The sequence below is a fragment of the Enhydra lutris genome, unplaced genomic scaffold (genome assembly GCF_002288905.1).
Source record: "Enhydra lutris kenyoni isolate GAN:26980312 unplaced genomic scaffold, ASM228890v2 scaffoldscaffold4, whole genome shotgun sequence".
NCBI lineage: Eukaryota > Metazoa > Chordata > Mammalia > Carnivora > Mustelidae > Enhydra > Enhydra lutris.
The window spans coordinates 47,504,517-47,516,672 of record NW_019154088.1 but is presented as its reverse complement, the minus strand read 5'-3'; the positions used below and the strand labels follow the sequence as shown (position 1 = coordinate 47,516,672).

At 44.2% G+C, this 12,156-nt stretch overlaps 1 protein-coding gene across 2 annotated transcripts in view; it reads left to right on the top strand.

Moving 5' to 3' along the window:
- LOC111138669 (cyclin dependent kinase like 1) overlaps positions 1 to 12,156 on the top strand; it is a 53,604-nt gene that overhangs the window by 39,854 nt on the left and 1,594 nt on the right. The window contains exons 3-8 of one of the 2 annotated variants that reach the window (XM_022490680.1): positions 837 to 909; positions 3,313 to 3,403; positions 4,027 to 4,227; positions 6,714 to 6,796; positions 10,026 to 10,082; positions 11,509 to 11,664. In XM_022490680.1, coding sequence (XP_022346388.1) covers positions 837 to 909; positions 3,313 to 3,403; positions 4,027 to 4,227; positions 6,714 to 6,796; positions 10,026 to 10,082; positions 11,509 to 11,664 — 661 coding nt within the window. Of the gene's footprint in view, positions 1 to 836; positions 910 to 3,312; positions 3,404 to 4,026; positions 4,228 to 6,713; positions 6,797 to 10,025; positions 10,083 to 11,508; positions 11,697 to 12,156 lie in introns of both variants that reach the window. The other variant, XM_022490679.1, reaches the window with a different exon arrangement.

The window sequence follows — 12,156 nt, the reverse complement described above, 5'->3', positions numbered from 1 at the left end:
GATCGAGTCCCACATCGGGCTCCTTGCTCAGCGGGAGCCTGCTTCTCTGTCTGCCTCTGCCTGCCACTCTGTCTGCTCGTGCTCACTCTGACAAATAAATAAATAAAATCTTTAAAAAAAAAAAAATCTTCATCACCTGCAAAAAAATGCTTCCTGGGGATTATGGAGAAACCATGTGCCCATGCGTGAAAAATGAATTCTGGGGGTGCCTGGGTGGCTCAGTGGGTTAAAGCGTCTGCCTTCGGCTCGGGTCATGATTCCAGGGTCCTGGGATTGAGCCCCACATAGGGCTCTCTGCTCAGCTGGAAGCCTGCTTCTCTCTCTCTCTCTCTCTCTCTCTCTGCCTGCCTCTCTGCCTACTTGTGATCTCTGTCAAGTAAATGAATAAAATCTTTAAAAAAAAAATTCTGTCTCAAGGCATCAGTTTGGGGCAACTTGAAAATACAAAATAAAAATAAAAAGAGCAACACCTCTTTTGCTGTATATGAACTAACTTTCCATCAACCAAAAGCTCCTTGTGGAAGTGGAGCTCAAGTTAACAGGCACGTTTCCCGCAGCATCACAGGTGGTGGAAGTAGGTGTCATAAAGACTTTTGGAAACCCCCATGAGTCTTCACGGGTCCCTTCCTATAGAAGGAGATGTTCACCTTGCCCATACCTCACGTCTCTAGAACCCAGCAGTGTGCTGAACCCGTGTCCTTCACATTCCATGATGCTCTGTGAGTTAGATGACTGGATGTGTCACTCCTGAAGCCTTACTTTTTTTTTCTTTTTTTGAGCCGAATTCCGTGGCTACACTAAAAAATGTGTTTGTGTTGCTTCTTTATTTTTATTAGGGTACCAGAACATCTTGTGAAGAGCATAACTTGGCAGACATTACAAGCTGTAAATTTTTGCCATAAACACGATGTAAGTCTCATGATCATCCTTGAAAAATCCGAAGGCTGCCCTTAAGCTGAGGTAGAGCCTTTGACAAAGTTTATATCCTACTTTTGCGGATGTGCTTTTTCACCCAAGTCTTCTGAAGCCTGGTCGGGGTCTATAGAGGCTAAAAATGCCAACCTAGCCATTCTTTCTTCTTCAGGTTACAGAAAAGATGTGTTTTTGTGATGTTAAGAAAGTAGTTGTAGATTTATGTGGATGAGATACGACTCAGATTTAAATTGGAACCTCATTTGCTTGGAGTCTGCATTTGTCTGGCACCCAACAGTACTCTCAAGTTGGAGAGCGGGGGGAACCCCAAGGGACTCATGCCTGTGGAGTCACAGTAGGTGGAGTCCCAGGCACCGTGCCTAAATCCCAAATGTTGGTGTCTGTGTTGGTGAGATATGAGTGCCAAGTCTGGAGCACAGAGGCCCCTACCTTGGACACTCTTATACTCCTGGCCAGAGACAGGCTGGGTGGGGGGCTCCGTGGGCTGCTGCCCAGGAGGTGAGACACCACAGGTCCTGGGAAGGCTGCTGCTCCCTCCAGAATGACAGTGCCCACTCCCTGCCCACATAGGCCAAACACCCATACTAGACCTTCATTTTGGCCACTAGGGCGACTTGCTACACTATGTCATCTCATCTACTCTCTGAGTCAGTTTAGCTGGTGGGAGCTGAAGCCCCTGCCGTGTTCTGTTCTAAGTGATGCTTTCCGAAGCTGCCTTCCTAGTAGTAGAAAATATGAAAGCAGCCAGCCCTTCTCCCTTTGGAGTCTCCACCTAGCTGAAGGCTACAATCCTCTTCAAAATGCATGGATCCCAGGGAGTGTGGACAACTTATCTTGCTGTTTATAGCAAGTGAGGGTTAGCACTTTCCTGAAAGCAGGTTTTAGGACAAGGGAGCAAGAGAGGAAAGGCCCCAGTGAGGAAAATCGGAGACACTGAAGACAAATACAACACATACCCGAAGTTCCCCAGAGAGTTCCCGAAGTTCTGGTCGGGTGTAGAAACTTGTGAAGAATTCTCAGAACAGAGTAGGAACACATTCTTGCCTACAAGTCCCTCTGACCATCTGTCATCATGATATTCATGGGTGTACCGTTTATAGGAATATGCAAAGCCAGGGGTAGAGGAATGGTGACCTTGGGGCCATTAATTGCTGAGAACCAGACAGATAGTGATAGAATAATTCAGAAATTGTCTCTCCCCCAAATTTTCCAGAATAATAAAAACCCATGGGGAAACACTGACACTGATCTCTCGCCCTGAAAGTCCTTTGGAGGAAGAACCAGGCCAGGCCCAAGAAGAACCTCTATCCTCTCTCCAAACTGTAGAAAGTCCAGAATACCCCAGGGTTTCAGCTGCAAGCCAAAGAGGGTCTCTCAGAATGCAAGGGGATCCAACATTCTTCCCCAGATAGGAATCGGCTTGGAAGAAGCAAGGATTATTAGGAACCCCGAACGGGATTTTGACCCAAATGTTGTTTTTATGTAATCTTTAATTAGGTTGTTGATTTGTGCTCTGCCAAGAGAATTGTTATTTAATAAGAAAATCATGTGAAGACTCATAAACTCTTCTAACATTAGCGTGTTAAACAGTGTCAGCTGTGGTTTGGAAACCACAGGTGATTTGAGTCTAAATTATGGAGTGGGGGCCACATCCCGTGGGGGTGGATAAAGCTCTAAGAACTCTTGTGTGTGGGACAAAGCTGACATCTAGCGACTTTCCCCAGAGGCTAAGCGCTGCCTCCCCTTGTTTATCTTGTCAGGACGAATGTCAAGAGCTGGAAGGGAGGTCCCTTGGCAGGCTCCTGATTCCCGCCCTTCTCTTCCCTCGCTTATCTCAGCAGACCCAGGGCTTGTCCTGTTTACCAGGCGGACTGTGTTCTGTTCTCAGTTAAACAACTGAACTGTGAATTCTGCTTATGCATCAACTCGCAGCTCCAACAGCCCTGATACAGGCCTCACCCAGAGCTTTTTCATGTTTTCCCTTTGCTCTAGGCTTCCCAGATTATGTATAGGGCACCCAGTTAAACTTGAATTTCAGATAAAGAGTTAAAACTTTTTGGCATAAGTATATCCCAAAGACTTCATGGGGGGTATACTTATATTAAAAACTTTATTGTTTATCTGGCTACCCTACTTGTCATTTTTCATTTCTTCCTTTTTGGTCCTTTTGGGCCCTTTAGGAATTTGGGATGACTCAGGCCATAATGAGTATGGTACTAGATTTATTTTAGGCTGCTCTTTTGCAGCTTTTTATCCAAAAGGCCAGTCGAAGTTTTAATGATTTTGCCAGGATTTGCTAAATATTCATGAGTTATATTTATCTCATATATTATAGTTGCTCCTTGATAATCTGTTTTTGTTTTGATTTTTTATGACTAGTGCATACATAGAGATGTGAAGCCAGAAAATATCCTCATCACAAAACATTCAGTGATTAAGCTCTGTGACTTTGGATTTGCTCGACTTTTGAGTGAGTATCAATGTTTCCTTAAGTGATTGTAAAAGACAGAAAGATTCTTTATACGAGAAAGGCTCTAGATGCTGTGGAAAGCTGGTTTTTATATATTTTGGGCTTGAGCTTGCCCTAAGTTACAATTCCGTAATTACTGAAAACATGTAGATACATATAGTGTTTTAAAAATGTATGCTATATGTAAATTATACCACAGTAAAGAGGTTATTTAAAAAGTATGTTGTTCTCCTAGTCGCTACCTTTTTTTTTTTTTGCTAAAATAGTACTTCTGAGAAGCAAGAAGTACTATTTTAGAAGAGTGGTTTTCAACTTTGACTACAGATTAGAATCATCTGGGGGAATTGTAAGCTATAACTATAAAACTCTACTGATACATTTTCAGTCTCTTCTAGAGAAGAGTTATTCTTCTGGTCCCATTGGATTGAGATGAGACCCAAGGATTAGTGATTTAACAAATACTAAATTTCAACTGATTTGAACATGCAACCAGTATTGAGAACCATTGATTTAGAAAAGTCACAAGATGGGGCATGAACTTGATTTCTTAGGTCTTCCCCCTCCCAGTTTAGATTCCAGTCTTTCATTGTTGTGTCTGTTTTCCATGTGCCATCGCTGGCCAGCTGGCCCAAGTGACTACTACACAGACTACGTGGCCACCAGGTGGTACCGCGCCCCTGAACTCTTGGTGGGGGACACACAGTATGGGCCCCCAGTAGATGTTTGGGCAATTGGCTGTGTCTTTGCGGAGCTGCTATCAGGAATGCCTCTGTGGCCTGGAAAATCAGATGTGGATCAGCTATATCTGATCAGGAAGACCTTGGGTAAGTGGTGTTTTTGTCATGCTTTTTGGGAAACTGAGTAGTTTTACCTCCGTCAGTACAGGACAGAGCCAAGTTCCCAGTCTCATTCAATGCCTTGTACAGTTACAAAGGAGGGGTCCTCTAGAACTTTTGTTTAAATAATTCTGTTAATGGTCCACATTTGAGGACTCCTGGCTGCCTCAGTCACCAGAACATGTGACTTTTGATCTCGGGGTCATGAGTTTGAGCCCTAGTTGGGCAGACATTACTTAAAAAAAAAAAAAAAAAAATGTGTTCACCTTTGTTTTGATAAAAAGAATTAACGATTGTGAGTACATACTAATTGTCCAAAAAGATGCAAGGTTCTCTCTTCCATATAGTTTGGATGAAGTTCAACTCTGAGTAAGGACCATAGCAACAATATAAAAGCTTACATTTCTATTAGGGCTTAGCAGTTTACAGAATGCAACTGTGTTCTATTTCATTTGTTATGATATGATAGTTCACTCTTTGGAGATCCTTCGCTCTAGCCTGCCAGGCTAGAATGGATCATTCAGATGCTGTAGAAGATTCTAAACCTTCTATGGGTGAGGAAGAAGGGCTGGATCTTCTGGTGTCACTCTTGTCCTCTTTCTCTCTACTCTTGGGGTATGATGGCAGAGGGAGGGAAGGGGAGGAGAAGAGAGACTTGGAGAGGGATGGATGAAAGTTGTATAAGCAGTGACTGCCCCTTTCAAAAGTCAGGGAGTTCAGAACACCTGGGTGGCTCAGTTGGTTAAGAGTCTTCCTTTGGGTCAGGTCATGATCCTGAGGTCCCAGGATCGAGCCCCACATTGGGCTCCCCTCTCTCCACTGAGGAGTCTGCTTTTCCCTCTGACCTTCCCATCCCCCTTCCTTTTCTCCCTCCCCTGCCCCTCCCCTTCCTCCTCCCCCTCCCTGTCCCCTGCCCTTCCCCCCCCCCTTTGCTCCTGCCCTCTCCTTCCCCCTCTCACCTTCTCAGCTGTCTCTCTCAAAGAAGAAAAAAAAAAACAAACTAAAAAAAAGTCAGGGAGTTTAGCTACTGCTCCCCAGTTTAAAGCAAACTTCCTCCTCTAAACTCTTGTAGCACCTGCCCTCACCCTGTCTCCTCTTGTGCTTTTCTTTTCCCAAAGATACACTCAGCCTCCTGAGGGTGAGGTCATGTCTTAGATTTCACTCTGTCCTCCACCAATGTCTGTACACAGCAGGCAGTAAGTACTCACTGGCACGTTTTTTGAGTGACCTGTAAGGCGCCTTGGAGGGCTTCCAGATTCAATCTGCATTCCTTTGCTGTTTCTCCCAATGATTTTAGGTCACCCTCTTCACATCCCCTGCTTCCAGCGCTCTGATGGAAGACAGTTACTAAGGTACAAGCAGTGTACTCATGATGAAGCTCCCTGAGATCTGGGGCAAAAGGCAGGAGAGAGTATATTTTGGCCACTTGTACAAAATGGGGCAAGACAGCACCTTTTGGATTTGACTGCAGGGTGGTTAAGTTTCAAAACAAATCAGGAAAATTAGGAACTCCAGTCCAGTAACAGCATTTCTGGGGCCCTGGTTGGGAGGCTTTTGTTGTTCACTCTGCTTTGGCAAGGGGCTTGGGTGTGCTCCAGGGGTACCCTGCTGCATATCTCCTGATAATCTCTGAAAAAATTCCTCTTCACATGTAGTATCCCTAGAATTTTACACAAGGGTGATTTTAACTGATTTGTCTGAAATGTGGGCAGGGTGAGCCTCACATAACCCTCCAGAATATAGAAATGTTTCTTTTGTTTCATTGATTCATATCGTAAGAGCTTTCTAAGCAGTAGATAAAATGGGATTTCCTAGTAATTACTATTTGATGAAAGAAGAAAAGGTGGTTCCCATTTGGAAATGCATTCCTTCTAGCTAGAAGATCTTCCATGATTTCCTCCTTCCCTTCTTCCCTTCCTTCCATCCTTCCCTCCCTTTTCTTTCCTTCTCTCCTTTCATCCCTCTTCCTTCTTTCCTCTCTTCATCCTTCCCTCCCTTCTTTCCTCAGATATTTGTTAACAGGCAGTATTCTAAGTGCTAAGCCAATACACTTTTATATTGACCCATCATAATTCAATGAATATGATTTTGCTTTGTACTTGTTGCACTCTGGCTGTTTTTTTAAAAAGCATTATTTTGTGTGTGTGTGTGTGTGTGTGTGTGTGTGTGTGTGTGTGTGTGTGTATGTGCTTCTGAGCTGTTTGGATTCCCTCAGTACATTGTGAGTCCTTGAGGGGTAATGGCCTCATAGCATTCAGTATCCACGCATGCCTCCTCTACACCTGACAGAGGACTTCGTCCCCTCAGGTCCCAGGACATGCTGGGGAGGGCTGCCTCAGTGCCTCCCTCTGACTGGAAGAGCAGACGACAGCCTTCACTGGTTATAGGCAGAGACATAGCATAATGGAGAAAAACTGTATTTGCTAACTTGCTAATCAGTCTCATTTTACCCGCCTCTTTCTTCTTGTCCAAAGGAGATCTCATTCCTAGGCACCAACAAGTATTTAGCACAAATCAGTACTTCAGTGGGGTGAAAATTCCAGACCCTGAAGATACGGTGAGTGACCTGATTTGGAAAGCATCCCGGCAAGTCAGGGCAAAGGTTACCAGGGGTGTGAATGGTGATGATTCTCTTTCCATGGGGAGTTGCAGGCTAACTGGATGTTAGTAGTTACCTGCCTGAGCCCCAGGGCCCACTCTGCACTGGAAAGTGAGACTCAACATGAAAAAGAAAAGTGGGGCAAATTGGCGAGCAGACCCTAGCCTTCAGTGAGAATTTAGAAGTTGCTGAGAGCAGAGGCTAGCCAGCATGTTGGACAGGAATGCAGAGCTGCCTGTCCTAACCTCACCTGTTCAGTCATCATTTTCAGCAGCTGAAGCGATAGGTAGCTCACACAATGAGTTGTCCAGGAAAATCCAGCATTGCCCAAGTCCCCTACTCTACCATACTCTTACTGCCCAGAACATGTGGTGATGAATTTGCTTGGCCAGCCTCATTCTGGTATCTGTCCTCTGTGGCCAAGGTGGAGAAAATACTCATTTTTTTAAACTAAAAAATTTGTGCATACTCTTAATCTGCTTTCAAGAATTTATTGCAGTGAAACCATGAGACGGGGCATAAATATGTGGCATTCTTTTTTTTTTTTTTTAAAGATGTTATTGATTTATTTGACAGAAATCACAAGTAGGCAGAGAGGCAGGCAGAGAGAGAGAGAGAGAGAGAGAGAGGAGGAAGCAGGCTCCCTGTTGAGCAGAAAGCCCCCAAAGCAGGGCTCAATTCCAGGACTATGGGATCATGACCTGAGCCAAAGGCAGAGGCTTTAACCCACTGAGCCACTCAGGTGCCCCAACATGTGGCATTCTTTAATAGAAATTATTTCCTTTAGTGTTCCATCAGTAGGGGATTCATAAAATAAGTTATGGTATATTCTTATAATAGAAATATCACAGAGCTAGTAAAAATAGATTTATATGTATTCATCTGAAAATATAAAGTCCACGGTGTATTGCTAAATAAAAAGGTTATAAGACAGTATATATGATTTGACAAAACTTTAATAAATGTGTAATAAATATACAATTCAAGTATACATGTATTTACATATATAAATATAAAATAACATGACAACTTCTGGAAAATCATGCAAAGATTTTTACATCCGTGAAATAAGTGGTTAGCAAGGACATATACCAAAATATTAACAGTGGGTATCTCTTCGTGGTGGTGTGATTTCTTTCTCTCTTTATGTTTTTTAAATATTTTTTGAATGTCCTCTGATGAGCCTATATTATAATCAAAAAATATTTCAGAGCACAGTTAAGGTTTGTGAAATCATGATTTTCTACTGTCTGAGGAAGACATTTTCAAAGTGAAACCAAGTCTCTGATTGCTCAGTCTCCAGATGGAAGTTCTGTCAAGTTCCATTTGAGCCCAACCTCTTGGCTTGTCCCACGGTTGGAGGCTTTCACTGTCCCCACTGCCTCCTGCCCCTGCACCCCTAGGAACAGGAAAAGTGGGTCATGCTGGGAGCATGCTGGGACGGAGAGGCAGGAATGACACCTGGCATATGGGAGGTGACCCAGCTGGTTCCCTCGTGACCTGGACATTCCCAGTTCCACACTAAATATCACTTAGTGATTTCCTGCTTGCTTGTCTACCAGTGAAGACTCAGAAACAACACAGGCTTTATAAATGTAAAAAGCTTCCCAAAGTTTCCCAGAGGCAGTCCTGCAGGGGATTTCCTGTTGACAGAAACACAGGAAGACGCAATGCGGGGGCTGCCTGCCCGGCTGGAACATCTGTGCCCCAGCCCCTCTGCTGGTCATTCTCCCTGCCGGAGGGAGGCCTTCGGGTTTCTGGCGCTTGGGAAACCAGCGAAGCCCAAGGCAGCAGGATGGGCCCTCCTATCTCGGCCACCCGGCCAGCCTCATCCCAGGCCTTGCTGCCGAGACGCAGAGCTCAGTGTCAGCAATGCCCTGTCAGTCCCCAGCAGTGCTTGGATTTAACATGCAGAAACAACAAGATAGTTTTTTTTTTTTTTTTAAGATTTCTTATTTATTTATTTGTCAGATAGAGATGCAGTGAGAGACGGAACACAACCAGGGGGAGTGAGAAAGGGAGAAGGAGGCTCTCCGCCCATCAGGGAACCCATTGCAGACCAATCCCAGCACCCTGAGATCAGGACCTGAGCTGAAGGCAGATGCTTAACCCACTGAGCTACCCAGGTGCCCCAACAAGAGAAATAATGAAGCTAAGGGGGGGCGAGGGAGACTCCTTTCAAGGTTCTAATACAAATCTGCTGTAAGACCCCCCCATCTTAAGGGAACATCGAAACTGAGGCTCTTATCTCTTACCCTTATCAGTGATTAGTAAGTGCACACTGGGAATGCAGTGGTTTGGGGGCTGATTCCCCATCCAAAAGAACTCTGCGCACACCACCCAGAGTCGTATTTCATTAGATGAGCCTGGCCAGTCACTCCAGCCTCGGGCTCACAACTGTCATTTTTTATCCTTGCCCTGCACTCCAGCTGCCCTCCTTAATTAGCCTCTGTTAGTGGTGTCTCACTGTGACTGGCCGGTCTGTCCGCCTGACATCCGGCATTCCTCCTGCTTTATAGTGCTTGTTATTCCTGATTGTCTCCAGCATGTGACTGAAGCAAAATAGCCTTATATGGCCAAAGGGAGATTGATGAATGCCTGCCCCGAGACTCTTTAAACAGTAAGATGAATAGGGAAACAGCAGGCTCTTGTAGGAGGAGAAAACAGTGTTTATTCCAGAAAGACCTAGAAGCATCTGTTCACCTAGGTAGGGGAAAAAAAATATCTATTTTGAAGCTTCCTTTATGTAACTGTCAATAAATGCAAAAACCAGGGCCTCTTTTAAATGCTAATATAAACGCCAAAAATTGTTCTGAGGAAAGGCAAGTTATAGAAATTGAGGCCGCAGAAAAGAAACAACACAAGTGTTTCACAAGTGGGTTTTTTTCTCTCATTAATTAATGTTCCCTCATAAGGTGCTACCTGCGTCAGGGCTTTGGGAAGTGAAGGGAGTGGTGAGGAGGAAAATTTGGAAAAGAAGTTTGCAGGTGGAGAGAGAGGGAGCTTGTGAAACAGGCAACAGGAGGTTGTTTCAGCTGGGAGGTGGGTGAGCAGAGGGTGGAGAAGGGGAGGAAGGTGCCCGGGGGAAGTTGCTTCATTCACTCAGGAGACAATGATCTGAGGTCACCTTATCTTTCAATACCCTCTGTAAATAAAACCCCCTTTTCTTTTCTTCTTTTTAAAACAGGAGTCACTTGAATTAAAATTTCCAAACATCTCTTTTCCTGCCCTGGGGCTCTTAAAGGTAAAATCATGGCGACGCAGTAGCTGGTGTTGGGGGGTGAGAGCGGTGTCTGAATGATTACTGTTACTCCATGAATGGAAAAACATTCCTTTGAGAATTCTCCTTTTCCTTTGAGAAGTATAAATACTTTCAATTTTTATTCACATTCAGTTATAATGAAAACATCTGTAGGTGTTTTTCACTTTAAAGAAGCCCAACGTTTTGTACTTGAAGTCTAGTTTACAGAAAATAGACACTTCAGATGCATAGTACTTGTTTTACAAAAGGATCCTTTTCTTCAAAAAATATTGGGCCATAGGATCCATTTATTTATTTATTTGCGGGGGGCGGTGGAGGGGGGGGGCGCTCCCAGCAAAGCAAGGTTTATTGAGCCATAGCCAAGTGATAGTACAAAGCTCCCAAGGAGAAAGGGGACCCCAGGGGGTTGCCCCATAGTATCCATTTAAATAGCCAACCCCTAGTATACGTTTTTTTGTTTTGGTGCAAAAAAGGTGGTTTTATTAAAGTGTTGGTGTAGAACCCATGGACACAAAGAGCTGTCAATGACCCCCCCCCCCCCAATCCCCACCCAGTATACTGAAATTAGGTTTTGATTTTAAAACTTTTATTTTTCAGACCTATATTGCTCTTATGTAAAATCAGGTACCAAGTAAAACATTTGCAAGTTACAATCCATGCCCCACCCATTTCAAAGTGTTTAATACATTTACTGATGCATTATAATATAATTTAAAAATTGAGACAGTTCCTTGGGGTATATAATTGTGAGATTTAATCTATCCAGGTATGAGCCTTCTGGCCTACTTAATGCAAATAGTTAAGAATGATGTAATACAAAGGCATGTATATTATGCCTCTCCTTCCATGTGTGCATATGTATGCTGTAATGCATAGAGTATTTCTGGAAGAATATACCAGAGAAAAAGGAGAAGCTGAATCTGGAAGGGGGAACGGAAGAACTAGAGTGCTGAGGAGACTTGGCTATATTCTGTATGAATTTTAATTTTTACCACATGTAGGTCTTATTTTTTAAATAAAAACCTGTATTTTTACAAAGTATACACAAGGGACCAAACTGGTTAAGTGGATTATTCCAGTTGGATACTGAGGCGAACTCAAAAATCATATCCTACTCCCTCAGGGCAGAGTGCCAACTGCCTCCACAACAGAACAAGGTGAAGACAATGATTTTTTGGTTACTATTTCTAGAAACTATTTATTTACTTATTTTGTGGTTATCCATTTAGAAGTAATTGTGGAAGGAACCCAAATCACAATTGGTGTGGGTTTTTTTTTTCCCTAATTTCCCCCCTTCCTGTTCCCAACCCATGGGTTTGACCTCTCAAGAACAAAAAAAAAAAAATGATCTTAATAAGTTAACACAGTTTTAAACAAGTAAGACCGGGGTCTTTTTCTGTTCTTGTAGGGCTGCCTCCACATGAATCCTGCCGAGAGATGGACATGTGAACAGCTGTTGCAGCATCCCTATTTTGACAGCATCAGAGAAATGGGCACTTCGGCCAAAGAGCTTGACCGGCCACTAAGGAAGACCCTGAGACAGAGCCGAAAGCACCTGCCTGGGGTAAACACGGGGCGCTCTTTCACGGAAGCATCCTGGTTGCACTTTCAAAAGATCTCAGGTCTGCCACCTGGTGCAGAGAATCTGTAGCTCGACTGGAGGTGGCAAGTGCGGCTTGCCGTCCCGCATCCTCATTCCAGCACCAGGAGAAGGGACCCACTGTCTCTCAGCCAGGGCACCAGACGCATCTGAGTCCCAGGGCCCCTTCTCCCTACATCCTGTAGGTGTCCTTGTCCCACAGTTTCTTCCCTGCTGCCACAAAGCAGCCCCCCAGGGCCGGGGCTGGGGGATGGTGGGTGGGTGTTGTGCATGAGTCCCCCGGAGCCTGCTTTTTGTGCTCTGGAGAATGAAATCCAGTTTTTCCCAGGCAGCTCTCTGTCATCATCTTTACTTTCGGTATTGACTGACATTCCAGGTTGATCCAAAAATGGAACCAGTTTCCCCTCGAATCCTTTAATATTAAGAGTGGGCTAGGGTAGATTTGGTGGTTCGTGC